The sequence below is a fragment of the Pelophylax lessonae genome, assembly GCF_965119305.1.
Source record: "Pelophylax lessonae genome assembly, chromosome: 2".
NCBI classification, from domain to species: domain Eukaryota; kingdom Metazoa; phylum Chordata; class Amphibia; order Anura; family Ranidae; genus Pelophylax; species Pelophylax lessonae.
Window position 1 is genome coordinate 357,599,005 of NC_138769.1, and position 27,471 is coordinate 357,626,475.

The 27,471-nt window shown below is 43.4% G+C and overlaps 1 protein-coding gene across 1 annotated transcript; it reads left to right on the forward strand.

The window, feature by feature from the left end:
- Window positions 1–8,857: 8,857 nt before the first annotated feature.
- LOC309547780 (glutathione S-transferase 3, mitochondrial-like) lies at window positions 8,858–26,582 on the forward strand. The gene is made up of 4 exons (XM_082247767.1): window positions 8,858–9,098; window positions 13,568–13,690; window positions 22,085–22,157; window positions 26,367–26,582. Exons 1-4 carry the CDS (start codon window positions 8,964–8,966, stop codon window positions 26,465–26,467), a joined length of 432 nt encoding a protein of 143 aa, XP_082103893.1. The 5' UTR covers window positions 8,858–8,963; the 3' UTR covers window positions 26,468–26,582.
- The last annotated feature ends 889 nt before the right edge of the window (window positions 26,583–27,471 follow it).

Here is a 27,471-nt window from a genome sequence, read left to right on the forward strand (position 1 = left end):
CCAGACGTTTGCAGATTGTTATAAAAAGAAGAGGGGATGCCACACAGTGGTAAACATGGCCTTGTCCTAACTTTTTTGATATGTGTTGATGCCATGAAATTTAAAATCAACTTATTTTTCTCTTAAAATTATAAATTTTCTCAGTTTAAGAAATGTGATATGTCATCTATGTTGTATTCTGAATAAAATATTGAAATTTGAAACTTCCACATCATTACATTCTGTTTTTATTCACAATTTCTACAGTGTCCCAACTTTTTGGGAATTGGGTTTGTATATACTGTGTATATATATATATATATATATATATATATATATATATATATATATATATATATATATATATATATATATATATATATACCTATACATATAGGTATATATAACTTTTTTTCTTTGTTTTATTAGGAAAAGTTAAGGAGCAGTACACATACAGTACACAAAGTGCCACAGAACATGAAATGCAGGCATGATAGTGTTTTATAATTTGCAAAAGAAATCTATGAAGAAAGGGTCCCACCTGATAAAGTTTGCTGATATAGTTCCTTCATTTTTTTATTTAGGTTATCACTTCTAGCTGTGATTCCTGAAGAATCCAATGAGTTTAATCATTTGTCAGTTCGGAAGGGTTCTTGTTCTTTATTGATCTAATTGATGATAGCCTATTCTCATTGAGATACCTACATTTACAGTGTATCAAGCTTTTTTTGTGATTAGATCATTTGGTCCAGATGCCCTTTTAGTCAAATCTGACATTAAATATTTTGTTTATTCTTTGATTTTGGTCAGGGACTTGTAACTCCCTGGTCATTCTCTTCTTGCTTAATCTCAAATTTAAATTTATTTTTTTGATAAGAGGCAAGAAGATTCAATAGTGAAGCATTTGAAGGCTTCTGGTGTAGCTATATGATCCCCTGAGCCACAGAGATCTGCATTCTCTCAATTCAGTATAGTGCTCTAAATGGCAGTGCATTTCTACCACAGTGCTGCAGAAATCTGCTTTTCAAAACACTGTTACCTGGTAGAAAGTTTGTTCTCAAAACCTGAGTCCAGGGAAAGTGATCCCCCCTGGTCTCCAATTTGATGTTATAATGTCTCTTTGGTTGCTGAATCACAGTTCTGCCTTGCTCCATACTTAAAAGAGATGCATGGGTCTTTTTTTTTTTAAAGAATCATACTTACCTAGGTGAATGCAGCATCGGTTAACTCTTTGCCAAAGTTATTATTATTATTATACAGGATTTATATAGTGCCAACATTAGGGCAGACAGTACAGTTACAATACAATTCAATACAGGAGGAATCAGAGGGCTCTGCTCATTAGAGCTTACAATCTAAGAGGGAGGGTCAAGTAATACAAAAGGTAATATCTGTGGGGGATGAGCTGATGAAGAAAATAAAAGTACAGTTGTTAGGTGGAGGCAGGATAGGCTTCTCTAAAGAGAAAAGTTTTCAGGGATCGCCTAAAATTAGATATAGTTGGAGATAGTCGGACAGATTGGAGTTAGGGAATTCAAAAGAATGGGAGAAGCTTGGGAGAAGTCCTGGAGGTGAGTATGGGAGGAGGTGACGAGTATGGGAGCTATAGAGCAAGAGGTCTTGGGAGGAATGAAGAGGACGATTTGGTTGGTATTTTGAGACTAAGTTAGTGATGTAGCTAGAGGCAGAGTTGTGGATGGCTTTGTAAGTTATTGTTAGCATTTTGAATTTAATTCTTCGGGTGAGTAGCAGCCAATGGAGGGATTGGCAAAGAGAGGTAGCAGACGCTGAGTGGTTTGTAAGGTGGATGAGACTGGCAGCAGCATTTATAATGGACTGAAAGGGGGATAACCTATTTAAAGGTAAGCCAATGAGGAGGGAGTTGCAGTAGTCGAGGCGAGAGATAACCAGGGAGTGAATCAGGAGCTTTGTGGTTTCATTGGTTAGGAAGGTATTTGGAGATGTTGCAGAGGATGAGGTGGCAACCTTCGGAAAGTGATTGGATGTTGGGCCGAAAGGAGAGTTCAGAGTCCAGGATAACACCTAGCACCCTGGCATGCGGGGATGGGTTGATTGTTGTGCTATTACTTTTGACCGAGAAGTCAGAGGAACTGGGGGAGGAAATATTATGAGCTTGGTTTTGGAGGAGCAGAGTTTGAGGAAGTGGTGTGACATCTAGGCTGATATGTCTGTTAGTAAATTAGTGATGCGTGAGGAGACTGATGGAGTGAGCTGAGAGGTGGAAAGATAGATTTGGGTGTCGTTAACGTAGAAATTATATTAATAGCCATGGGAAGCTATCAGCTGACCCAGGGAGGAGGTGCAGATAAAAAATAGTAGTGGTCCAAGAACAGAACCTTGGTGGACCCTGACAGAGAAAGGAATAGGAGCAGAGAAGGTAGAATTGCAAGTGACACTGAAGGTGCAGTGGGATAGGTCGCATAAGAGCCAGCGAAGAGCACAATCATGGAGACCAAAGGAGCAAAGTTTTTTAAGTAGGAGTGGGTGGTCAACCGTATCAAAAGCAGCTGAAAGGTCTAGAAGTAGGAGTACAAAATAGTGTACATTGGTTTTTGCTGTTAGTAAGTAATTTTGTGAGTTTTAAAAGAGCAGTTTCTGTGGAGTGTTGAGGGCAAAATCCAGACTGAAGGGGATCAGGATTCTTAATGAGGTGATTGTAGACCAGGCATTCAAGGAGTTTAGAAGAAAAGGAGAGCAAGGAGATAGGGCATAGATTATTAAGATTGGTAGGGTCCAAGGAAAGCTTTTTAAGTATGGGCGTGACTAGTGCATGTTTTAGAGTGTTGGGGAAGATGCCAGAAGAGAGATTAAAGATATGGGTTAGAGAGTGTAGGATAGAGTCAGAGGGTGACCATAATATTTGAGAGGGAACAGGGGACAGGTGGTTAGGTGGACGATAGAAATATGTTTAGCAACCTCGCCTATGGTAGCAGGGTTGAATAAGGGGAGTGTTGATTGTACCTGTTGACATGGGGTGTTAAGTGCGGGAGATACCTGTAGAGTGGAGATTTCATCACAAATTGAATCAAATTTTGAAGTGATTAGCAATCTCCTGGGCAGAGAGTGAGATAGTGGGCGGAGGCAGCGGAGGACAAGGTAGAGAAGAGTTGACGGGGACTGGATGTTAACGAGAGTGATAAAATAGATCTGCTTGGCAGTGTGGAGGCAAGAATTGTATTTTTGGAGGGCAGATTTATATTGGCTGAAGTATTGGAGAGACCTAGTCTTTTGCCACAGATGCTCAAGATCGGCTACGTTTTGTGAGACTTCTGTTGTCATGTGTTTGCCAGGGTTGTAGGGGTCGAGGACTGATTCTGTGTGTTGTGAGGGAAGCAAGCTCGTCCAGGATGGAGGACATGGATCTATTGTAGACAGTAGTGGCTAGATTGGGGCAGGACAGGGGTGAGATTTTGTCATAGAGGTGGTCAGTATTAGAATAGAGAAGAGAAGGGTTGAAGTGGCAAAGGTTTCTAGGGGTGATTGCTAGGTGATTGGAGGTAAAGGTGGCAGAAGACAGGCAGAGAGTGGTCATCAAAATTTACCCATATAGGCACAATTCGTGTTTTGAACTTTGGTGGATCCCTGAAGAAGGGGATTAACCCGAAACGCGTAGGGTCCTGTCCGGTTCTCTTCACCAGCTGTACCTAGAAGTCTTCTATGTTGAGGATGGTCTGTTTTTGCATGCAATTTTAATCTGTTATGTATACCCAGCTGCAAACTGGTTGCAACATGCATTTGTTGTATAATTGTCTTTTTCTTTTTGTATAAATAAAGCTTGATATTTTTTACTCAGCTGTATACTTTTTTCAGTGCTCAGTGGCATTTATAGTCCCAAACAATTGGGGATACCCTCCTTGTCTTTACTTACCGGGATGATGGCCACTAACACTGGGTACTAGGTGATATGATTTAACATTCTATCTCTATACAAAATGGTGTTATGCTGCACTAGAATTTTTATCCAGCCTCTAGATTACTGCATTTGTTATTTTGAAAATCCATTATAAAGGAAAAGTAGAGGTAAGAAAAAAGTACTTGTGTTGTTTAGCCAATCATTTTCTGCATGTTAGATCTTTGAGGTCCCTGTAACTGGGGACATGTCCTTTGCTACTTACTGTGTGCTAAAGGGTGTCCCTCTGTATATTTTCAGAAAGTTGGGAGGTATGTTTTTTGTATATTTTCTCAGATATTGGTAAGGGCATTTTCAATGCTGGATTGTAAAGAGTGATTGAGTAGGCCGCGGTGGTCGGGTGGGGCCAGGTTGGTAACCTGCCTTTTGGGTAATGTCACCCACTTTGTGGGTGGACAGTGGCTGGTAAACTGTTTTTTGGTTGATATAAGTTTTTTCTGCTTGAGTCTTAATGACTAAGCATGTTGGTCTGTTAATGGTTAACAGCGGTTCTGTTTGGTATTAAAGGTTAAAGTTCAAATCATAATTAAAATTGATTTAAACCCAATACAGGGGCAGCAACATAGACTTTTCCACAACCCTTGTTGTGAGTTTAATTATTTAGGTATGTTCTCATGGTATGATGGGTGTTAATGGGGTGTACAATCCCATGTCAGGGCCACATAAGAAAAAAAATAGAGAAGTGGCCCTAGGGGATTGTCACTCCTGTCACCCATTTGTTTTTTAAATACATTTTATACTTAATAAAGGGCTATGATGATTGTTAATCCCTTAGAGTGGGCACCTGCCAGCCTTTAAAGGGCTTTAGAATCCTGGGAGTTGGGGCAGGGCTTATGGTCATGTAACCACTGTAATTGGCTGTCACGGTGGTCACATGATCGGAAAGCTCCTGTTCGCAAACAAGGAACCGTAGTCTTCAGTTAGCCACTGGTAACTGACGGGTGCACCCTCTCGGCACAGCTCCTTTGGCGCAATTGCGTGCAATTATGCGGCCACTCTATGCCAAGGCCCGGGCGCCGAGGGGCCGCGTATTTGTGTTCGCTCAGTGCGAAAAGGTTAGCTACATGTCTTTATATGGCTGCATTGCTGGTTCTTTTGGTTATGGGTTTGGGTAACAAGGTGCCTGCTGTTGCTCGGAAGATTTACCTGCTGAGCACTGGATTGGTGACAAATCTTTTGGCAGGAAACATCTAGCCAATGAGTGTAACCTTTTACTTATATCCTCTCCTTTCACTGGGCGAAGTCAGCATTTATCTTTGGATCTTTTGACCTGCTCTCCCACCCTCCCCTTTGTTATTTCCCCACGTCGCAGTCCACTAATATGTAGGTAATGTAGTAATTGTGGTATACAGTAGTTGGTACGCTGTGTTTTGGTTGGAATAAGTAATTGCTGCTTGAGTCTAAGTGGCTAAGAATGTTAATCTGTTATTGGTTAACAACAGTTCTGTTTGATATTGATGATCCATCTTTTTGGGTAATGTAGCCCACTTAGTGGGTGGACAGTGGTTGGTAAACTCTTATTTGTTTATCATCTGGCAGCTCTCTCTGGCACTTCCCCCTGGTCTGAAAGTTTGTAATACTTCCAGAACTGAAGGGTGGAAGTAAGAGGGGCTGCCATGCATATTAATGAGGCCTCAGACAATCCCCAGTAGAGGGCTGGCAGGGTGCAAAGATGACCTCATAAATAGACAAAAGCCATGCCAGCAGGGACAGTCGGGTGGAAGATGGAGATATAGAGCTGTGGAGGCTGTCGGTGGCCCTCTGGGGTGCCCCCTAGTCTGGGGGGGGGGGTCACCTTGGGCCGGGGCTCGGGTGCTGGAAGGATTCTGCTATTGCACACAGAGGAAGCCCTTCCTGAAGCAAGAGAGGGGACAGTATGTGTAGAGCAGCACTACTGGGGTCTTATGCCTTATGTAGCCATTCCCCGCTGAAGACCCTGATGTGCCAAGTCTTCATCCCTTCCCTGGGATATCTCCTGCAGAGTAAGCCAGGTGGGCTGGTGAGATTCAGTCAGGTGGACTGGAGTAAAGGGGTAAATGCAGCCCGGGGAGTTGGCATTGCCTGAATTGCCTGAAGATGTGGTGCTGGGCTCAGTGAGGGAGGAAGTAAAGTGAAAGGCTAAGCTGTGTCACTTCTGTGTGCTGCTATTATCAAGGGACTGCGAGTTCCTGCTTGTAATGGGCTATTGCTGAGCTGACAGTCAGGCTCCATCAGCTCCCTTCAAGGAGTGAGTCAGCAGTAACCAAGTGTGTGCAGGTGGCTAATGAAAAGGAGACTGTATATAGGAAGTTGTCCCTGAAGTTGTTGTTTGGGGCAAGTGGGCATCCCATAACTTCCTATCCCTATCCAAGTTGAAATCCCCTAATAAAACATAAAAAACAAAGATATGGACTGTTCTCTGTCTCTGGAGTGCTGGTGAACATTTGGTGTGCCTCACTGTGCAGGAGTGGGGGATCCTTTTAACCACTTGCCGCAAAATCACGTACCTGTATGTCACACCCCGATACTGATTTTTAGAGCCGACAGTCGGCTTTCTGGTAATAACAACTGATGCAGCTAAGCAGCCGCTCGGCTGTTATTGCAAGCAGCAGGAGAGAATGTCCCTCCCTCCTGTCACCTTCCATGGCTCCCCCGGGTTCTCCCATCCCACCGAGAGACCCAAGCCACCATCAGGTCACAATGTCATTTCCTGTTTACTTTACTTTAGCCGATGGCACCAATTTAAAAAAATTCACAGTATTACAAAAATGCAGATCTTTGCTTTTTGAATACTTTCAAGTGCAGAGGAGGGGTTTGGGGTCTTTTAGAACCCAGATCCCTCCATAAAGAGTACCTGTCACTGCCTATTGCTGTCACAAGGGATATTTACATTACAGGGGTCAGCTGTCAAAATAAATACGCAGCAGAAGATTTGTCCATTGTTGATGTAAAGCATGGATAGAGGAATCACTTTTTTTCCCTTTAGCTCACAGGTAAAGGGTCAGTTCACACCGTAACTGCACGGGAACGTATTTGTTTGAACGCACACATTCCCATACAATTCCTGTGCATTTCCGTTGGATGCGTTTTGACGAATAGGCTGCAAAATGCACCGGAAAAGTAGTGCCATTCACCATAATATGACAGCGAGTTGGATTTCCAACTGTCAACTACAATTTTTACTTCAAAGTGACAGGGGTTACCAAAAAAAAAAAAAGTTTTGCCTTTATTTCTACTTTAAGTGAACTTGTTCTTTTTAAGAGATTCCCCTCTCTTCACCTGCCACATTTTTTTTACATTTAGGCTCCATTCACACCTGAACGTTTCTTTTCAGGCATATTTGGGGCATTTTTCAGGCGTTTTTTGCAGGTGTTTGGAGGCAGGCATTTACATCTGACCAAAAAACGCTTGTAATCTGCCAAAAAAGAAGCTCATGTACTTTTTTGAGCTTCAGGCGTTTTGCTTCAGGCGAAAAAACGCTCATATGTGAACAGCGGACATTGAAATGAATGGGATTTTGCTTGCTGTGCGTTTTGGAACTTCAGAGATGAGCGTTTTACGAGCTGAAAAACGCTCAGGTGTGAACAGGCCTTATACGCAGAAGCCTGATTTAGATTCTGAGGAGAAGCGTGAGCAAATACAGCAAGAAATTCAATCTGTTTGCCAAATGTTTTGTGGGAACTGTTCTCATATATATCCTAAGGGACGGAAAGCCGCAGTGCTAACCGCTCCTATAACCAAATATTGGCTGACACAACACAAGACTGCAAACTTTTGACACTGCAAGGAATGCCAGTATATGGGACAACCGCCATGACCCTAAAGCCCCGTACACACGTACCGATGGTCGGCTTACAAATGTTCCTCTTTTCTCCCCGGGATGTCGGTGTCTGCTGAAAAGTGCAAAGACAGCACAAGGACAGCACAAGAATTTTGTCCGCCGACTGCAGAAGTGATGTCATGTAATGGTTAACTTTCCCTGTGTTTTCTATTTTCTGAGCATGCCCAGTCTTGCAAATCTGCGGTCTGTCGGCCGAATTGTGTACTGACAGGCGAACAATCGTCTGTTCTGGTGTCGGCATACAAATATTTTCATGTTTGCACGAAAGACTTTTGTCCGCGGATTGTGCGCAGACATCTGTCGGAGGCACCATACTAACACGCGTACAATCGGCAGATCCTTCGTCCACCGACGTTTGTATGCCGACGATCGGTACGTGTGTACGGGCCTTTAGAGGCTGGGTAGCTGCTTGATCCAGGTGCACATATATAGTATATTTAAATTTTGGCAGTATAAAGTCTTCTTCTTTGAGCCCAGGTTTTATTTTTAAGTCCAGTTACCTTCTAGGCATTGCCGTAGCGTGGGTTGTCAGTGTCCAGGGGAAGGGAACTAATTTGGGCCCCTAACCTGTGGACTTTTAGCACTTCCTTCTGCAATTTTTGAAAGAGAGTGTATGTGAGAGAGAGAGAGCGTGAGTTTAAGGCCCCGTTCACACTTGTGTGACTTAAAAGTTGTGCAATTTTACCGCAATTTTGTTGCCAAGATTTTGCCGCAATTTTGACGCGATTTTGACTGGACTTGAAGCAATGCCTATGTCTTTAGACATCAAAACACATTAAAATCAGCACTAAAAGTAGTGCAGGGACTACTTTGAAGTCGTACAGATATGAACGGTACTCATTGGAAATCATGGAGAAAGACTTGTCATGCGGCTTTGCAGTCCTAAGTCGCAGGACAAGTCGCACAAGTGTGAAAGGGGCCTTAGGCATTACTGAATAACAAAGAAATAATAATATTAAACATAAACAGTCATAGCTTGTTGTAATCTTCATGGATTGTCTTGAAATGTGCTGGTGACCTATAGCATAGTCTTTTCCGGAAACCACCCATACATAACATATACAAAGCTCAGAAAGCTGCATTCTTGGATTGCTCCTCCCACTCTCACAATAGGCTTCCCCATGAAACCAGAGCACATTGTAGAAGGGTTAGTAGAGTAGAGTAGAGCAGAAAGGGAGTTGCATAAGCTGTGCTGTGTTCTTCTGCAGAAACAACATCCACACCTCTACAGCTATGGCTGCAGACAGCATCGACGACATACTACCCCAGAATTTCGCCTATGTCATCTTCACCTTCGTCTACAGCTATGTTCTAATTATGTATCTCGGTATAAACGTGGGAAAAGCCAGGAAGAAGTATGGAGTCAAGGTAATCTGACAGATTTGCTGCTTTTAGAGGATGCAAATAGGGTTCCTTGTTATTGTACCTGGCTCTTTAACTATAATGGTCTCTATCGCTCAGCATTGGCTATGCCGTCAGATATCTGTTTTGCAATACAGATGTCAGAATATTCTATATTTTTTTTTACATTTATTATTATTATTATTATTATTATTATTATTATTATTATTTTTTATTATTATTTTTTAATTCATTCATTTACAAGCTTCATGGTTAATTACCCTTCTTTGATTTTTAAAGTATCTGTGTTCTTTATCTTGTAAAGCTATTATCTGCGGCTTTGCATTGGGGAACTATGATTGGAGGGATCAGTGTCTTGTTTCAACCAGTTCAAAATTGCAAACCTGCACTATACACCTTCATAAGTGAAACATTTTTTTTCCCCAGATGTGTATTCAATTCAACTTTGTTACATCTTTTTTACAACTTTGATACATCTTTGATACAGATATTCTTTGTAATGTTATTATATGATACAGTTATCATTTCTGTTTATCATCATTGCAAACCGTCTAGCACTCCATTATTAGAAACAGGAGAAAGCCTCACTGCACCTTGAGATTAATTAGGCTGTAATCACACCTTTCCACATGCAGCAAATCAAGCGAAGCCCTCATTCACACACTGAACACGGCTTTGAAATTGTGCGACTTTACCTGAACTTGCACTATTTAAAAGCCGCATTTCAGTCCAACTTCAGGGGTGACTTGAAAGGCATCTGTGCGGGTTCATGCACAGATGTCTATTGAAGTCGCCAAAAGTAGTGCAGGAACTACTTTTGGAAATTGGCGCGGCGCTGCAATTGTCGGCAATAGGCTGCAATTTGACATGCGATTTTTGACTTGTCATATCACGCCAATGTGAACAGGGGGGGAAACGTGGTTCTATCTGCATTAACACAATGAACCACAATGGTTATGTGAGTTGACATTTATTCTGAACGCCACCCCTCCCCCTCAAACACACATACTGTATACAATGTAAACAAATTAATCCACACTACAAAGCTCAAATGTGACTCACACCCTCTATGCTCTATGTGGTATATTGCCCAAAAGTAGCACAGGTCTGTTTTTGCTTTTGACAAAGATCATTAAGGCCCCTTTCGCACTTGTATGACTTCAAAGTTGCGCCGACTTTGGGGTGCAACTTTGGATAGGTGCAACATGAATACAACTTTGGCTTTGACCAGTTCTAATGGACAACAAGTTGCATTGTATAACACTCAGTTATGACATTCTTGCAACTTTTGAGGGTTAATATTGAAGTATATGGCCCTCAAGTTGCATGAAAGTTGGACCAAAATAGTACATGAACTACTTTGAAGTTGCTGCAACTTTTAAGTTGCGCATATATGAATGGGTATCATTGGAAAACATAAGGGAATGAAATGTCGTGCAACTCTGATGTCCAAAGTTGCCTGACAAGTTGTACAAGTGTGAAAGGGGCCTAAAGCAGAAATTTCCCTGGGGAAAATAAAAATCAACCCTTAAATGCTCATTTATGTCTAGGGGAAGGGAAAAAGCACCTTTACTTACCTGATCACCCCCCATTCCCCTAGCATCCTGCAATCCTCTATACCGTGACTTGTGCATTGTACCTCTGTGTCCTCCATTGTATTTGATGGAGTGAGTGGATCTGCAACAGGCATACAGAGAAAGAGACTGCAGGCGCTGGTCAAGCAGCATGGGGGGAGCAGTGGATCAAGTACAAGAAAAAGTGCTTTTTACGATCCCCTAGATATAAGTGAGCATTTAGCCCTTACAATGGGGTGGATACATCATACATGTGACACTTTTTGGAGACCAGTGACATCAAAACAGTGATCAGTACTAAAAAACACACACTGTTGGTCAGAACTCTGGCAACTGAAATTTAATGTGGATAAGTGCAAGATAATGCACCTGGGGCGTAAAAACCCAAGGGCAGAATATAGAATATTTGACACAGTCCTGACCTCAGTATCTGAGGAAAGGGATTTAGGAGTAATTATTTCAGAAGACTTAAAGGTGGGAAGACAATGTAATAGAGCAGCACGAAATGCCAGCAGAATGCTTGGATGTATAGGGAGAGGTATAAGCAGTAGAAAGAGAGAAGTGCTTATGCCGCTGTACAGAACACTGGTGAGACCTCACTTGGAGTATTGTGCGCAGTACTGGAGGCCATATCTCCAGAAGGATATAGATACTCTAGAGAGAGTCCAGAGAAGAGCTACTAAACTAGTACATGGATTGCAGGAAAAAACTTACCAAGAAAGGTTAAAGGACCTTAACATGTATAGCTTGGAAGAAAGAAGAGACAGAGGGGATATGATAGAAACTTTTAAATACATAAAGGGAATCAACTCGGTAAAGGAGGAGAGCATATTTAAAAGAAGAAAAACTACCACAAGAGGACACAGTTTTAAATTAGAGGGGCAAAGGTTTAAAAGTAATATGAGGAAGTATTACTTTACTGAGAGAGTAGTGGATGCATGGAATAACCTTCCTGCAGAAGTGGTAGCTGCAAATACAGTGAAGTAGTTTAAGCATGCATGGGATAGGCATAAGGCTATCCTTCATATAAGATAGGGCCAGGGACTATTTATAGGATTCAGATATATTGGGCAGACTAGATGTGCCAAATGGTTCTTATCTGCCGACACATTCTATGTTTCTATGTATAAATTACACTGGCAGGGAAGGGGGTTAACACCAGGGGTGTTCAAGGGGCTAAATGTGCTCCTAGTGAGTGCTTTCTAACTGTGGGGGGAGTGGATGCACTAGAGGAAAAGAGAGATCTGTGTTTTAGCTTAGCTCAAGGGTCTTCAAACTATGGCTGTCCAGCTGTTAAGGAACTACAATTCCCATCATGCAGCTTTAGGTGAAACACAGAACATTCTTTTACTCCCTGACAGAACAGCGGTCTGCCTTGTTTACATAGGCAGACTGCCATTCTGTCACTCCTCCGAACGATCGATGGGTCTAATCAGGGCGGAAGCGGCGTGCGTGAGCCCGGCATCTCCTACACAAAATCATGTACATGTAAGTGATTTTGTGCAGCCGGGCGGCCCTGCCACAGTATATATGCGGTGGGTGGCCGGGTACTGGTTAACAAAATACACACCAATGTACTAAAAATATTGTACCATTAACATGTGGGAACAGGAATAGAGGTTAAATCTTCCATTTTTAGGGTGCTGGTACTGGTTACCCTGGTGGCAGCCAGGAATTCCTCCACTTTGGATAGATTTCCTCTCACTTCCTGTTTTGGCTATTGGACAGGAGGTGAAAGGAAATCTACATTATTAGACATAGATGTAAATAAAACGGACAGGACTTCTAACTTTTCCCAAATGAAATAAAAAATAAAGTATGGCCTTAGTTCTTCTTTAAGAGTTTGGACAGATATGATGATTCAATAATCCTTTACACGGATCAATGATTCCTCTTCTACAGTCACCTCTGTTTTTGGAGACCGCTAAGAGGCTGTCACACATTTTCTTGAGCCTTAATGCTATGTGACATTATGAAATAATGTTGCTGCTTGCCAAAACATGGAGTAGTAAGCTATGAGTAAATAAAACCTGGGCGTTTTACCTTTTCTTTGAAATACGACTGTATTACATACACAGTAGCTTAGCCCTATTGGAGTTTTCCACTTTCAATAAATGTGCCACTGTGTTCTCTAGAAAAATCTGAATGGAACCTTTTTATAAATCATTCTTCACTTGGTTTACCGTGCCATCTTGTGTGGGCAGAATATGGTCATTTCCATATGGATTGCTGGTTGAGTGTTTTATTTGGTTGGTTCAGGAGATCTTGGCTCCCCTGCAATTAATGCTTTAGAATTAAGCAACCTCTAAAATGTCCATATGAACGTAACCTTTTACCCCAACCATTATTATTTCCCTAAATGCCCCACCTAAACGAATGCAGATAGAATACTTTACAATGCCTGGATTTTGCAGAAAGCCATGGTAATAATACACTGCATTTCCAGATAAGAGGGTTTACAAATTCTTCATTCAAAGTGCAAGTTTGCTGTTTTCAATTGTAAACCCTTCTCTAAAACTGCAAGTCATGGTTACTACGTTAAAACAGCCATAGCTTTGCACTAGTGTGGTGTAACCAGTTTATCTAGATATTCAGGAAGATGTTCTGATAACACAGGAAGAAATAATCTGATAGCCTACATGCATATAGGATTCCTGCTGTAAGAGCTTTTTAGCATGCATATAGGTAAAATATGTCTTTAAAGTTAAGTAAAGCAAGATTAATCAGAAATGTCACATAAGACAAAGGGCAAAAATAAAGATAATTGAAGTGTATAAAGGTAATAGTTATTGGTCCAGATTCAGGTAAATGCCATATTAAAGCTTTAGTTATCGATGTCTCTTTTTTTTTTTTTTTTCCTACTTGGTATAAAATCTGCTGTCATCTGTTATTTTATTACAGTATCCACAGATGTATTCAGACAAAGAGAATGTCTTTAACTGTATACAGAGAGCTCATCAGAATACATTAGAAGCATATCCCACCTGGCTGATCTTTCAGCTTATTGCAGGGCTTGCATTTCCGGTAAGTATTCACATATATTACACTTTCTAAAAGGTACACAGTCAAATCCAGCTGATTACCCTGCTGTCAATCAGCCAGATCTTTATAAAATGTAAAGTGTATCTAAACCAAAAAACAAATGTAGCAGGAATCCCAGTCGTTTTGCTGGATATGGGTCCTCCTGGGTCACCGGGTGAAACAGGGGAGGACTGGGCCAGGGGGCAGGGGGGCAAGTGCACCCTGGGCCACTCTGATGCCCCGTAAAAAGGCTGCACCGCTTCTGCCACAGACATGCCTAAAGGATTCCTGGTGAAGAGAAGTAAAAAGTCCCCGTTGCTGACCTACTGAGTGAGGGTTGAAGACAAGGTCAATGAGCAGGCCTCTCCACACACCCCCCCCCCCCCTCCCCAGCATGGATGGTGTAAACTGTGTCTGAGCAGAGGCTAGTTCCATGCCCCACTGGAAACGCTTCTGCCCTGGCCAGCCTCAACCAAGCTGTCCCAGCTCCCCCCCAACCTCCCACTGTTGGCCAGGTCGGGAACCCAGAACCAGCCGGTAAGTAGAGAGTATCTGGAGCAGGGCTTCAGCTTGGAAAGTAGGAGGGGGCAGAGTCGCTGCACCATGGGCCTCAATTTGTACTTGGCCCCTGGGCCAAAGGTTTCCAGTCTGCCCCTGGGGTGAAACATAAGTACCCCTGTGCATGTTCCTCCAAGTGTGGGCACTGAGACAATGACCAGTTCAGTATCTTTGGGTTTTTATATTTATTGAGAACTTGGATGGGAGAAGGGATGAGTAAGATACTCATTTGGCTCAACTATGCACAATTTACAGGGGACAACTGAAAAATGCCTGTTGGCGCTGGCTTGATGCCGGTCAACGCCGGTTAACGCTGGTTTGCTGCCTGTTAACACTGAATTGACTTCTGACCACCTCCTTGTGTCTAAAAGTCCTTTTGAAGCTCCTTTTGGCATTCCTTGCTGAGGTAGCTACTTTATCACTGCTGCACTGCTGAACATTTGAACACTTCAGGGCCCGCACCGGCACCCTCTTTCACACATTTATCTTCAGGGCTTGGACACTGGCACCCCCTTTTCTAAGCCTTCTCTATTGGTTAGCTGGCTCCCAGATCCCTCTGACCTTCTGGAGTTGTCCTCTCTCCTAGGCAGACCCCTGGGGAGTTTACAGTAGTCATGACAATGCTTTCCTGGAAACCTCTACTCGGTCCACAGCACACCGGATCCCTCTCTGCAGCTCAGCTCAACCTTCCGTCCTCTAGGCCGACTGCCAAGGACACCTTTCCTGACGCTGACAGAAGGAGAGACAGCCATCACCCTTCTCCCAGGACTCTGCTTCCCGCGAAAGACGCTGCGTCATGTGTTCCCCCTCAGACTTATACCCTATCCCAGGATGCTTTGCGGCAGAGTCTGTCCTCTGAGATGGATACAAGCCCTGGCGTGCTATTGGTCAGGTTTCCTCCACTGTCCAATAAGAGCCCTCATTGGACACAGTGGGGAGACTCAACAGAAACCCTGGAAACATATGACAGCCTAACTGGACAATCAGGCCCCCCTGATAAGCAGACAGGGCCCCCCTATGGTTTTCCTAGCACCTACCTAGGAGGGTGCTACACAAAAATATAAATATTTAGCATGCTTACTAATCTTTAAACTTGGTAGCTGCATTAGTTTTCTGTTTTTAGGCTTTTTTCCTTTATTTTTATTTGGTAATCCACTCAGTAAGGCCCCTTTCCCGTGGGCTTTCTAATCAGGTCCACCTTACAGTTTTACAGGCAGACCTGATTGAATGCTCCATGCATCCCTATGAGCAGTGGATGTCAGTGGTGATATCTCTGCTGACACCCGCAGCTATACAATCCAATCCTGTCCGTGAAATCCGGATGGATGGAAACCCTATTTTCCATCAGTCTGGAGGATCGAATCGGATGAAAACGGACAGGCGGTCTGATTTTCATTCACTCTCCCATAGAGGAGAGCGGGGATCTGACAGGTCCGTCTCTGCATAGTGAGTGGAAAAACTGAGTCCACCGGGCGCAAAGCCAGTGTGAAAGGACCCTAACACACTTCCTGTATTAGGGTGTCCCTATTCTGGATGGAGGAACAACAGAACCACCTTTTGGACAGCAGCATTGTCAGTCCACGGAGATGGTAGTTTCTAGATGAAACTTCAGATTCAGGCTAGGTTTACACTGATGCGAATTGGATGCAGGTTTCCCTGCATCCAATTTGTATGACAGAAGAGTGTTACCAGCACTCAATGGAGCCAGTTCGCACAACTCCGTGTCGACTGTGGTCCAGTTTCCAGAAGGGTCCTGTGCGTCTTTGGCGCCATTTTCAGGTGAGAATTCAGGGAAAAAGTTAGACCTGATTGTCTCCTGAAATGGAGAACGGGGACACACTGAACCTCCTGCTGTGAGTTGCTCACTTCACTAAAAAATTAAAATACATTCCAGTTAACCTTTTTTAATTCGAAAATTTTAATAAAAAATGTGAAAAGGTATTTAACCCCCTCGCACAAATCAAAATGCCTAAGCCCAATTTTGCAACTTTGACGTGTGTAAGTAAAACTGTCCATATCATCACAACTACTTTGTGCATCCAGGTAGATAATACCTTTTTTTTTAAGGACAAATTGGGCTTTCATTTGGTGGTAAATGGTAATAAATATCTCCTTTATTTATTTATTTATTTATTTTTATTCTCAAAGAAAAACTGGCCCAAAATAGTAAAAAAAAAAAAAAAATAATAATAATTTTTTGTAAATGTAGCTGTTCATTTCTTGCTACTTCCATACTCTACCACCAAAGAATAACCCAAAATAAATTCTCCAGCTCCTGATGATCGCAGCGATACCATATATGTGTATGTTAGTTTTGTACAGTAGTACAGGCCAGAAACAATAGTGCGCATTTTTTTTTTTTTTTTTGCGCTATAAATAAATAAACGAAACTTTTTGAAAAAAAAAACTATTTTTCACATTCTGCTATATAACATTCCCAAAAAAAATGTAAAAATCTAAATTTTTTAACATTTTAGGCCAATTTGTTTTCTGCTACATATTTTTGGTAAAAAAAAATCGCAATAAGCGTATTTTGATTGGTTTGCGCAAAAGTTATTGCGTTTACTAACTACAGGAAAGATTTATGTCATTTTTGTTGTGTGTGTTTTTTTTTTTTTTTTTTTGCGGGATTGCGGTGGACAGATCGGACCCCTAACTGACCTGCCCTCTGGCCCAATTCGCCCCATAATACTGGCACTAAACTAAAAGTGTTGTGCAAGCCAGCGGGGACCCTTTTCATGTGGGAGCTGGGAGGAGGCTGTTTTTTTTTTTTTTTTTTTATTGCGGTGTGCAGCTTTTTTGCTGCCCCCCTGCAAAGTGCCGCCCTAGGCCTAGGCACTGCTCACCGGCTGTCTTATGCCTCGTACACACACAATGATTATCGGCCGACCGATCGTCCGACTTTTGTCCAGAGTTGTGTTTTGTTGGTTGGAATGTGCCTAGACTGCACACAAATTTTCTCGGCCAACAAAATTCTACTTCAGAAGTGATGTCATGTGCTGGTTTATTTTCCGTGTGTTTTTTCTTCTCTGAGCATGCCCAGTCTTGCTCATCAGATTTTTATCTGCCGAATTCTGTACTGACTGACGGAAAATCGGTCGTTGTGTTGACGGCCAACAAAAATTTTATAGCCTGCACACCAGATTTTATTCGGCCGAAAAGTCGGAGTCGGTTGTCGAAAGCATCATACTAACAAGCCGAAAATCGGCCGATCGGACGTTGGCCGAAAATTCCCGGCCAATAATCTATGCGTGTGTGCGAGGCATTAGACTCCGATGACAGAAGTCTTGTTGCCATTTGTAAATAGTCTCAAATGCTGGGCTTTGTTGTTCTCCCACGTGGCTCCTTATTTGCAGGTGAAGATTTGCTCATATATAGTATTAAATGGCAAAGAGAGGAAAGAATATATAGCATAATTCTGTTTAAGACCTAATGTAAACAAGGTAATCTTGTTTGGTAAATTTTTTATGCTTGTATTATTTTATACTAAGTGATAAATCTTCACCTGAAAAAAAAAACGGAACCATGCAATGATCGCCATTCTATTCTCTAGAGTCTCTACTAAAATATATATATATATATAATTTGTTTGGGGGTTCTAATACATTTTTTCATCAAAAAATGCTGATTTTGACTTGTAGGCAACAAGTGTCAGAAAAAGGATTGGTCTTTAAGACCCCATTCAGACAGGGGCGACACGACTTGGTGGGGCGACCTGTGAAGTCACCGCGACCTCGGCGCGACTTGCACGGACTTCATATCATTGAAGTCAATGCAAGTCGCCTCCAGGTCGCCCCAAAGTAGTACAGGACCCTTTTTCTAAGTCGGAGCGACTTGTGTCGCTCCTATTAGAAGGGGTCCTGTACTATTCAATGGCGAGCGACCCACCGCGACTTGTCAGGCGACCAAGTCGCCTGACAAGTCGCGCTAGTGTGAATGGACCCTAAGCAGTTAAACTGCCCTCACTTACACCCAGAAATTCATTCCTTTGATCTAAAAGAACAAAATGATACATTGTGAACCATTGTGTTTATAGTTAATAATCTAGCAGCCTTAACAATGTTGATAAACATTTGCAGGAGGCTCTTTTGAGCAGAGAACAGCTCTGTAAGAATTGAGGACATGCTGTTTTAAGATTGTGAGGGGAGTGAATTGAGATCGTGATTTTTAACGATTAATTGTGCACCTTTACTGAAAAGCCAATAGGAAGTTACTTTAGGCAAAAGGGGGCTGGCCAGCCTTTAGCTTTTTTGCCAAAAGTCAGTATTTGCATAATGAAGCTCCTAAAAGAAGATGTAAGTTGCAGATGACATTTAGGGTAGATTCACACCACCTCCAGTTCCAGAAAAAAAAGTAGAACATGCTGCATTTTGTTTTCTGCACTAAACTGTACTGGAACATTGTAAAACACACAAAAAATGCACAGGAATGCACATCATTTTTTAGGGGAAGAAAAAAAGGGGAAAAATGCCCCAGAACGCATAAACGCATAAAAAAAAAAGTATAAAACATACGTTAAAAGGGTTTCAATAACGCGTATGCAGAAACACATCTGGAACTCATCCTAACTGCAATTTTATCTTGTGAACTGGTCCTACAGAAAATGTTGCTGTGGTCTGTTCAGCATGGAGTAAGTTCTAGGAGAATACATTGGCCAAAATGGTGGTTAAATATCACATATGTGTAAATTTTCAAAGCTATTTGAGTCAGAGCTCCTAAACTGCATGTTTGTTCCAGGTAAGTGACCGTGTATTAAACCATTGAATTAGCATGACATCCATTTTAAGTTGTAATCTTAAGCCCCGTACACACGTACCGATGGTCGGCTTACAAATGTTCCTCTTTTCTCCCCGGGATGTCGGTGTCTGCTGAAAAGTGCAAAGACAGCACAAGGACAGCACAAGAATTTTGTCCGCCGACTGCAGAAGTGATGTCATGTAATGGTTAACTTTCCCTGTGTTTTCTATTTTCTGAGCATGCCCAGTCTTGCAAATCTGCGGTCTGTCGGCCGAATTGTGTACTGACAGGCGAACAATCGTCCGTTCTGGTGTCGGCATACAAATATTTTCATGTTTGCACGAAAGACTTTTGTCCGCGGATTGTGCGCAGACATCTGTCGGAGGCACCATACTAACACGCGTACAATCGGCAGATCCTTCGTCCACCGACGTTTGTATGCCGACGATCGGTACGTGTGTACGGGCCTTTAGTGTTCACACTATTTCGAAATATATTGTTTATGGTCATTTACAATTGCCTACAAATTACCTCCACAAGAGCTGCTTGATATGATGGGTTCTCTTTTCTGACACAAATTTTAAAGGAGGAAATTTCCGCTTTTCGGCCTTCTCCCCCATTCTCTTTAACTTTTGGACACTTTTTTTGGGTTGAGGAGTCTCGGGTATCTAGTTTTGATAGGTATCAGCTCCCACTTCTGCTTTGATCTCCTGGGCAATCACCTCAAAGGTCCCGGAAGGCTGCAGGACCATCATAGCAGCTCATGCATGCACAATGGCAATCCAGTTGTGATGCTGTGAGGAGTCACAGCCGGCTTCCCAAACTAGAAGTAGCGGTGCCCGGGACATGAAGACTGGCAAAAATCCGTCAAGGACAATGCTGGATCACTGGACAGGTAGGTTTTCTTTTACTAAAAATCAGCATCTACAATATTTGTAGCTGCTGGCTTTTAATTTCTTGGGGGGAAGTGAAGATCCTCTTTAAACTTCCATGCCCCACTGACACACCTGTGTAACCTAAAAGTTAGTATGCTGCCACTCTTTAATAATGCACAGAAAATAGGCCACAATCAACTGGATGGTAGACTGAAAGGATTTATTATGGCAATTCAGGCAAACCATGCATGAACCAATAGACAAGCAGTTGAACAGGTTTAAAGATACTGTACTAGATAATGTGAACACTGACCCATTAGATGGCAATCAACTGAACTGTAGTAAAGCTAAATTGAATTTTAACTGCAAACAGGGTTAAGAGCATAGGTATTAGCTAACCCATAAATAAAGGACCTCAAGTGCACACTACATATACAGCCCCAATAGTAGGTGGGTGTATATGCACCTGACAAAGCGGTACTCCTGGAGGTTACTACAATGTTAGCTGTCTGTCATTGGGGCCCTTTTGTAAAGTGGTGCACAATTAACTGTGTACAACAGTTGGTTGATGGGCTGCTAAACAAGGACTCTATTGGCATTATCTGTGGGCAGTGGAGGGTTAAGCATGGTTCTGCTCACCATTCCTGTTTTGTAGTGGATCCAGTCCCACACGTTTGGCAGTCAGTTGTCCTAGAGGTCTCGGTCCTCACAACTAAGTCCATCCTGCTGTAGGCTCAAGCAGCATTGAGTCTGGTCCCAAGACATAGTGACCTTACCAGTGGCAGCCGGTGCGTTAGGGGCGCCGCCCCCCCTATCCATGCGTCCGGTCCCCTAATCTGCATGCGGGGGGCCAGACGCATGGAGTTCAATGGGGCTTTTTTTTTTTTTTTTTTAGTCACCTGATTAGAGCCAGAGGCTCTAATAGGCTTCAGCAAAGGGTGGACCCAGGGCACAGAGCAGTGCACCCCGAGCCCACCCATTGTGTGACAATAGCGAATGAAAATTCGCTATTGTCACACGGATCCTCCTTCTGGCCAATCAGGAAGCGGGTCTGATACTCGCTTCCTGATTGGCCAAAGGCAAACCCCATGCCATTGGCTAAAGAAGGAGGCGGGAGGACTCGAGGAGACGCCGAGGGACTGAAGAGAAGCCGCCGCTACAGGTAAGTGAACTGGTCTCGGGGGGGGCTTAGTACGCTGTTCATTCTGCATTGAAAGGGGGCACGCTGGCATCTGTGCATTGAAAGGGGGCACGCAGGTCCCTGTGCGTTGAAAGGGGGCACGCAGGTCCCTGTGCGTTGAAAGGGGGCACGCTGGTCCCTGTGCGTTGAAAGGGGGCACGCAGGTCCCTGTGCGTTGAAAGGGGGCACGCAGGTCCCTGTGCGTTGAAAGGGGGCACGCTGGTCTCTGTGCGTTGAAAGGGGGCACGCTATGCCTTAATTACTGAAGGCCCCTTTCACACTTTTGTGACCTCAAAGTCACGCAATTTTTTACAGCGTTTTTTGCAGTAAAGCAATACCTATTACATTTTTCTGTTTGCGCCACCCCCCCCCCCCAAAAAAAATTTTGAGCACCAGCCGCCACTGGACCTTACAGTGGCTCAGTTCTCTGGCTCTCTGGGTGCTCACAAGTGCTCAGTCCCTCTCTGGTGTAGGTCCACGTGGATCCAATGTTTGCACAGCTGCGGTACCAGCATACAGTCACTAAATGTGACTCAGTCCCAGCCTCAGCTCTCTGCAGCAGGGCCATCCTCTCTGGCTCCCCCCCTGCTAACTCCCCAGAACTCCACACATTTTCCCTGGGAAAAGCTCTGTCCTCTCCTTCTCTGTGTGCAGAGAATCCCAGGTATTTATGTCTACAGCTCCATTAGCCTCCATTGACTACTTTTAAGGACTACAGCTCCCAGAATCCTTGGTGGTTACATAATAAATCCTCCTCTCCCCTGATTGGTTCAGACCTTCTCCTGCCAGGAGGAGGGGAGGGATGAAGGAGTGAGGGGGCTCTGATCACAGCGCTGGAAAGCGGCAGCAGGGAAGTGAAGGTTGACATCCCCCTTTTTACACAGACTCTGGTGGGAGGAGGGGGCAATCAATCACACAGCTGACAAGGCACCTGGTTACACAAATGTAATAAGTAGCTGTCCTAGCTAAAACTGTATACGTAGATCATCTTTAAAATGCTTGATGTGTAGAAAGGTCTAATTTATAACACCTTTATTCTTTCTTTAGCTTTCTACCGCTGTTCTGGGAGTGATCTGGGTAACCAGTCGATTTTCCTATGCTCAAGGATATTACACAGGCGGTATGTACCACAGAGATTGATTAAAGTGAATCTATGGTTGTAATATAATGAATATACTCATTTCCAAATTGTATTTAAATTATTTGCAGCCTACTCGTGTTAATCTGAATGATCTTGAAGTTTATAAACTTGTGAAAATCCTCACACATTTACTTCCTTGAATTCTGTGGCATGTATTCTCTATGAAAGTGGGGGGTGTCATGGCGCTCTTCTAATATCCCAAGATGGTACAAGGAATGTGGGTGGATGGGAGGGGGGGGTTATGGGGCTGCATGGGGGGGAACAAAGTTTGGTACTGTAGGGAAGCTATAGTCCGCGGCAGCCGGCTGAAGCGTGGAGAAGCCCTGAGAGATGCAAGAAAGGAGAGAGCGGCGCCAGCTTAGTATAGTACAGGTTTATTTAACACTGTTAAAATTGGTGACTCACTGTCCGAGGTTGGGTGAGACCGGTACACAAAGACTGTTAGGGTCATCCATCTTCCTCTTCCAGGATAGTGGTCATAAGAGAAGGTGGTGAGGTTCCAGAGGTATAGCCGAGCCGCTGTGGGGCTGCTAGTTGTCACTGGCCGCGGCGGAGCATGCACAACAGGGCTCCGGCTGCCGACTTCTGATCCCTGATGACATCACTTCCTGGCAGGAGAAAAATAGGGGTTGCATCACCTGACGAAGGAGCACGGATGCAACCCCTATTTTTCTCCTGCCAGGAAGTGATGTCATCAGGGATCAGAAGTCGGCAGCCGGAGCCCTGTTGTGCATGCTCCGCCGCGGCCAGTGACAACTAGCAGCCCCACAGCGGCTCGGCTATACCTCTGGAACCTCACCACCTTCTCTTATGACCACTATCCTGGAAGAGGAAGATGGATGACCCTAACAGTCTTTGTGTACCGGTCTCACCCAACCTCGGACAGTGAGTCACCAATTTTAACAGTGTTAAATAAACCTGTACTATACTAAGCTGGCGCCGCTCTCTCCTTTCTTGCATGTATTCTCTATGCCTTGTGAGTAGGCACTGCTGTGTCACACATTTCACAGAGCCTGCCTTCTGAACTGCAGAGCTGCTGAGAGGAGAAGTTTCAGGAGGTGGAGAAAGTACAGAAATCACTGCTTGCAGGTAGCATGGTACTATGTGATATGTAGTAGCACGGTACTATGGGATATATAGTCCTTAGAAAATGACAGTAAACGGCAGAGGAGAAGCTGCAAGTTATACAGGGAATCCAGGAAGTTGTTTATAGAGATGTCCAACAGACAGGCAGAAACCACGACATATAAGGAGATTTTCCAAGTGAGATTATATTGGATTGTCAAAAAATCTATTGTCTGTATTTTTATTACTATGTTGATGTTATAAAATGAAAGTGTGTTCTGTGACTACTCCTTTAAAGTGATACTAAAGTCTGTTTATGTTTAAAAAAAAAAAAAAACGTACTTACCTGCTCCTGTGCAGTGGTTTTGCACAGAGCAGCCCAGATCCTCCTCCTTCTCAAGTCCCTCGCTGGCACTCCTGGACCCTCCCTCCTTCCAAGTGCCCCCCACAGCAAGCCGCTTGCTATGGGGGGCACCTGAGCTGAGCCGCTGCTCTGTGTAACCAATCCATTCAGACACGGAGTCGTAGCTCGGCCCAGCTTCCTCTATCTTCCCATTGGCTTACTGACTTTGACAGCATTGGGAGCCAATGGCGTCCACTGTGTGTCTCAACCAATAAAAAGGGAGAGTCCAGGATTGACGAGTCTCTTGTACAACATCCCTGGATTGATATGGGGCTCAGGTAAGTATTAGCGGGGGCTGAGGGGGGCTGCTGTACACAGGAGGTTATTTATCTTAAAGCGGAGTTATGGCCTGAAAAAACAAATTTAGATAAAAATACCCCCGGGACACTCAGGGCTAGTGCATTTCAGCAACGATGGTCTCTGAACTGTCCCCGGTTTCACTTACCTTTCAGAAGAAATACTTACTTTTAAAATGTCTTGTCCAGCACTGCCATCTCAGGTGTGGGCAGGCAAAGCCGGAGCGTCCTCTTCGGTGACGTCGGAGTCCCAGAATGCCCTGCACCGGCTCTGCTCGTCACTTCCGGTGCAGGCGCGTCATCTCTGCACAGCTTCTGGGCATGCCCAGAAGCTGTTAAGCAGGGAATGACGCGCCTGCACCAGAACGGACGAGCAGAGCCGGTGCAGGCGCATTGACTCCTGGGAGCGATGATGCTTGGCTCCCAGGAGTCAATGCAAGCAGGAAGTCATGGCGCGGGCCGCGGCCGCAGAGGGAGGAAGTGGAAGGAAGGTAAGTATATTTTCTTTAAAAACAAGGTAAGTAAACCAGGTTAGTTAGAGCAAGCGGATGGCAAAATTTTGTTTTGAGGCTGGAACTCCGCTTTAAGGTATGAAAAAAAAAAAAAAATCTTCTGCCTTTAGAACCACTTTAAGGATTATATTGCAAAAGAACATTTTGTGCAACTTTGTTTGACTTTACCAGGATCCACAAACCGTATATTGGTCAGTACTTGACTTTCCCAATTTTAATTTATGGTATATCTTCGTGAATACAGCTGGAGTAGAAGCACCTCTGTTTTTTATCTGGAGTTGGCTGACACCTAATTATACAGTTTAAAACAATTCAATTTAGGCCTTCTTAGTCCTGTAGGGGTAACCTTGGAAGCCAGCTGAACACATACACTATATTACCAAAAGTATTGGGACGCCTACCATGAACTTTGATGGCATTCCAGTCTTAGTCCGTGGGGTTCAATATTTAGTTGGCCCACTTTGCAGCTATAACAGCTTCAACTTTTCTGGGAAGGCTGTCCACAAGGTTAAGGGGTGTGTCTATGGGAATGTTTGACTGTTATTCCAGAAACGCATTTGTAAGGTCAGGCACTGATGTTGATGAAAAGGCCTGGCTCGCGGTCTCCGCTCTAATTCATCCCAAAGGTGTTCGATCAGGTTGCGGTCAGAGCTCTGTGCAGGCCAATCAAGTTCCTCCACCTTAAACTTACTCATCCATGTCTTTATGGGCCTTGCTTTGTGCACTGGTCCAAATCATTTGGTGGAGATGGGATTATGTTTTGGGGTTGTTTTTTAGGGGTTTGGCTTGGCTTCTTAGTTCCAATTAAGGGAACTCTGAAGGCATCAGCATACCAATACATTTTGGACAATTTCATACTCCCAACCTTGTGGGAACTGTTTGAGTATGGTCCCTTCCTTTTCCAACATGACTGCGCACCAGTGCACAAAACAAGGTCCATAAAGACATGAAAGAGTTAGTTTGGGGTGTAGGAACTTGACTGGCCTGCACAGAGTCCTGACCTCAACCTGATAGAATACCTTTGGGATGAATTAAAGCGGAGACTGCAAGCCAGGCCTTCTCGTCCAAATCAGTGCCTCACCTCACAAATGCGCTTCTGGAAGAATGGTCAAACATTCCCATAGACACACTCCTAAACCTTGTGAACAGCCTTCCCAGAAGGGTTGAAGCTGTTATAGCTGCAAAGGGTGGGCCAACTCAATATAGAACCCTACGGACTAAGACTGGGATGTCATTAAACTTTGTGTGTGTGTAAAGGCAGGCGTCCCAATTAGGAGGATAGGTGGGGGATTTAACCCAATGCGTTTAGGGGCTGTACTGGAATATGTGGATGGGACAGCTCTTAGGGAAGTCTCCCAGGATTATCTGTATCAGAATCAAAAACATCCAAACTTCTGCTTTTAAATTGTGAAGGAACATTTTAAATCATGGGTTACTTTAATTGGAATGTGTACATGCACACACATTTATACCTTTTTTGCTCAAAGTATAACTGAAGGCAAAACTTGTTTTTGTTTGCTTTTGGATAGAGTGGAGAATAGTTAGAATACCTATCAGGTTTTTATTGCTGTCTATGTTCTCGGGAGATTCACCTTCTCTGTTTGCCTGGTAATCCATTACAACCAAAATCTAAAAAAAATGCCAAGTTTTGATTTGTCACCAGAAAAGGAGTAAAAAATCTTTTAATGGGAACACCTATTTCTTGTGACCCTAATCGTTTTTGAGGGATTTTCCTCTCCTGTTGTGGCTATACGACAGGAAGTAAATGGAAATCTCATCAATGAGGTACATATGACAAAATACCGGACAGGGATACAACCATCTTTTATCCTATTCCAAATGGAAAGAAACAAAATTGCCTACAGTTCTAATTTACATTATGTTTTTTTTTTTTTTTTTTTTTTCTTTACAGATCCAGAAAAAAGATATAGAGGTGTTTATGGATATATCGGTCTGTTTGGTGTAGTCATTTTGTCTTTTGTAGCAGGCCTTCAACTTCTTGATGTTGTTTGATCACAAACACATAATCTAGATTTACTTCTGAAATTGAATTCATTCAAATGTATTCACCCATCTGCCTTACCATTTCTTAAGTGAAAAATAAACTGAATTTTTTGGTAAAGAAGAACTGTCTCTGTGTTTATTTGCAATACAATGTAACATTCTTTAAATAAACCGATTCTATTCATTTCAAAACTAATATGGACATGCATGGAATATGCCACTAGAAATAAAAAGTAAAATTGCAACTTGAAGAAAGATTAATGAATAAACTCCTTTTTTTTTTATTTTTTTTTTTTTTCAGATTATCATCCACCCAGTTGTTGGAAATCTGAAAGTATGAGAGTATGGATTCTCATGTGTTAATAATTGGCATAGACAACTATAATTTGTTTAAAGGAGAAGCATAGCCAAAGCTCTTTTGGCTGTACATCCCCAATGGATCACAGGAGTGCATTTCGTTTTGCACTCCTGCGACCCGTTTTTCAGCAGAAAGCGGGCTGAAGTTCAGTTGGTGACGTCACAGAAGTCGATTCAAGCACCACGTCATCTGGATCCGCCAGGTGCCTGGAGCCTCTGAGCGAGCTACTGAGAGTCTGAGCCGGCTGCTCCCCGCCCCTCCACAGCTCAGCGCTCCAATGAGCAAAGAGGGAGCAAAGCAGAGTGCTCTGGGAGCTGTCAGAACTGAGTGGTCAGCAGTGTTCGATCGTTTAGTTCTCAGTGCAGAGGCTTCGGGGGACAGATGCAGCATCAGATCAATGCTGCATCCACCTAGGTCAGTGATGGCGAACCTTGGCACCCCAGGTGTTTTGGAACTACATTTCCCATGATGCTCAACTACACTGCAGAGTGCATGAGCATCATGGGAAATGTAGTTCCAAAACATCTGGGGTGCCAAGGTTCGCCATCACTGACCTAGGTCATTATATTTTGAAAAATAGTCCACACCCCATACTTCTCTTTTAAATTGACACATAGTTGAACTGCTTTAACTTTGCCAGCCACTTTATATCTGC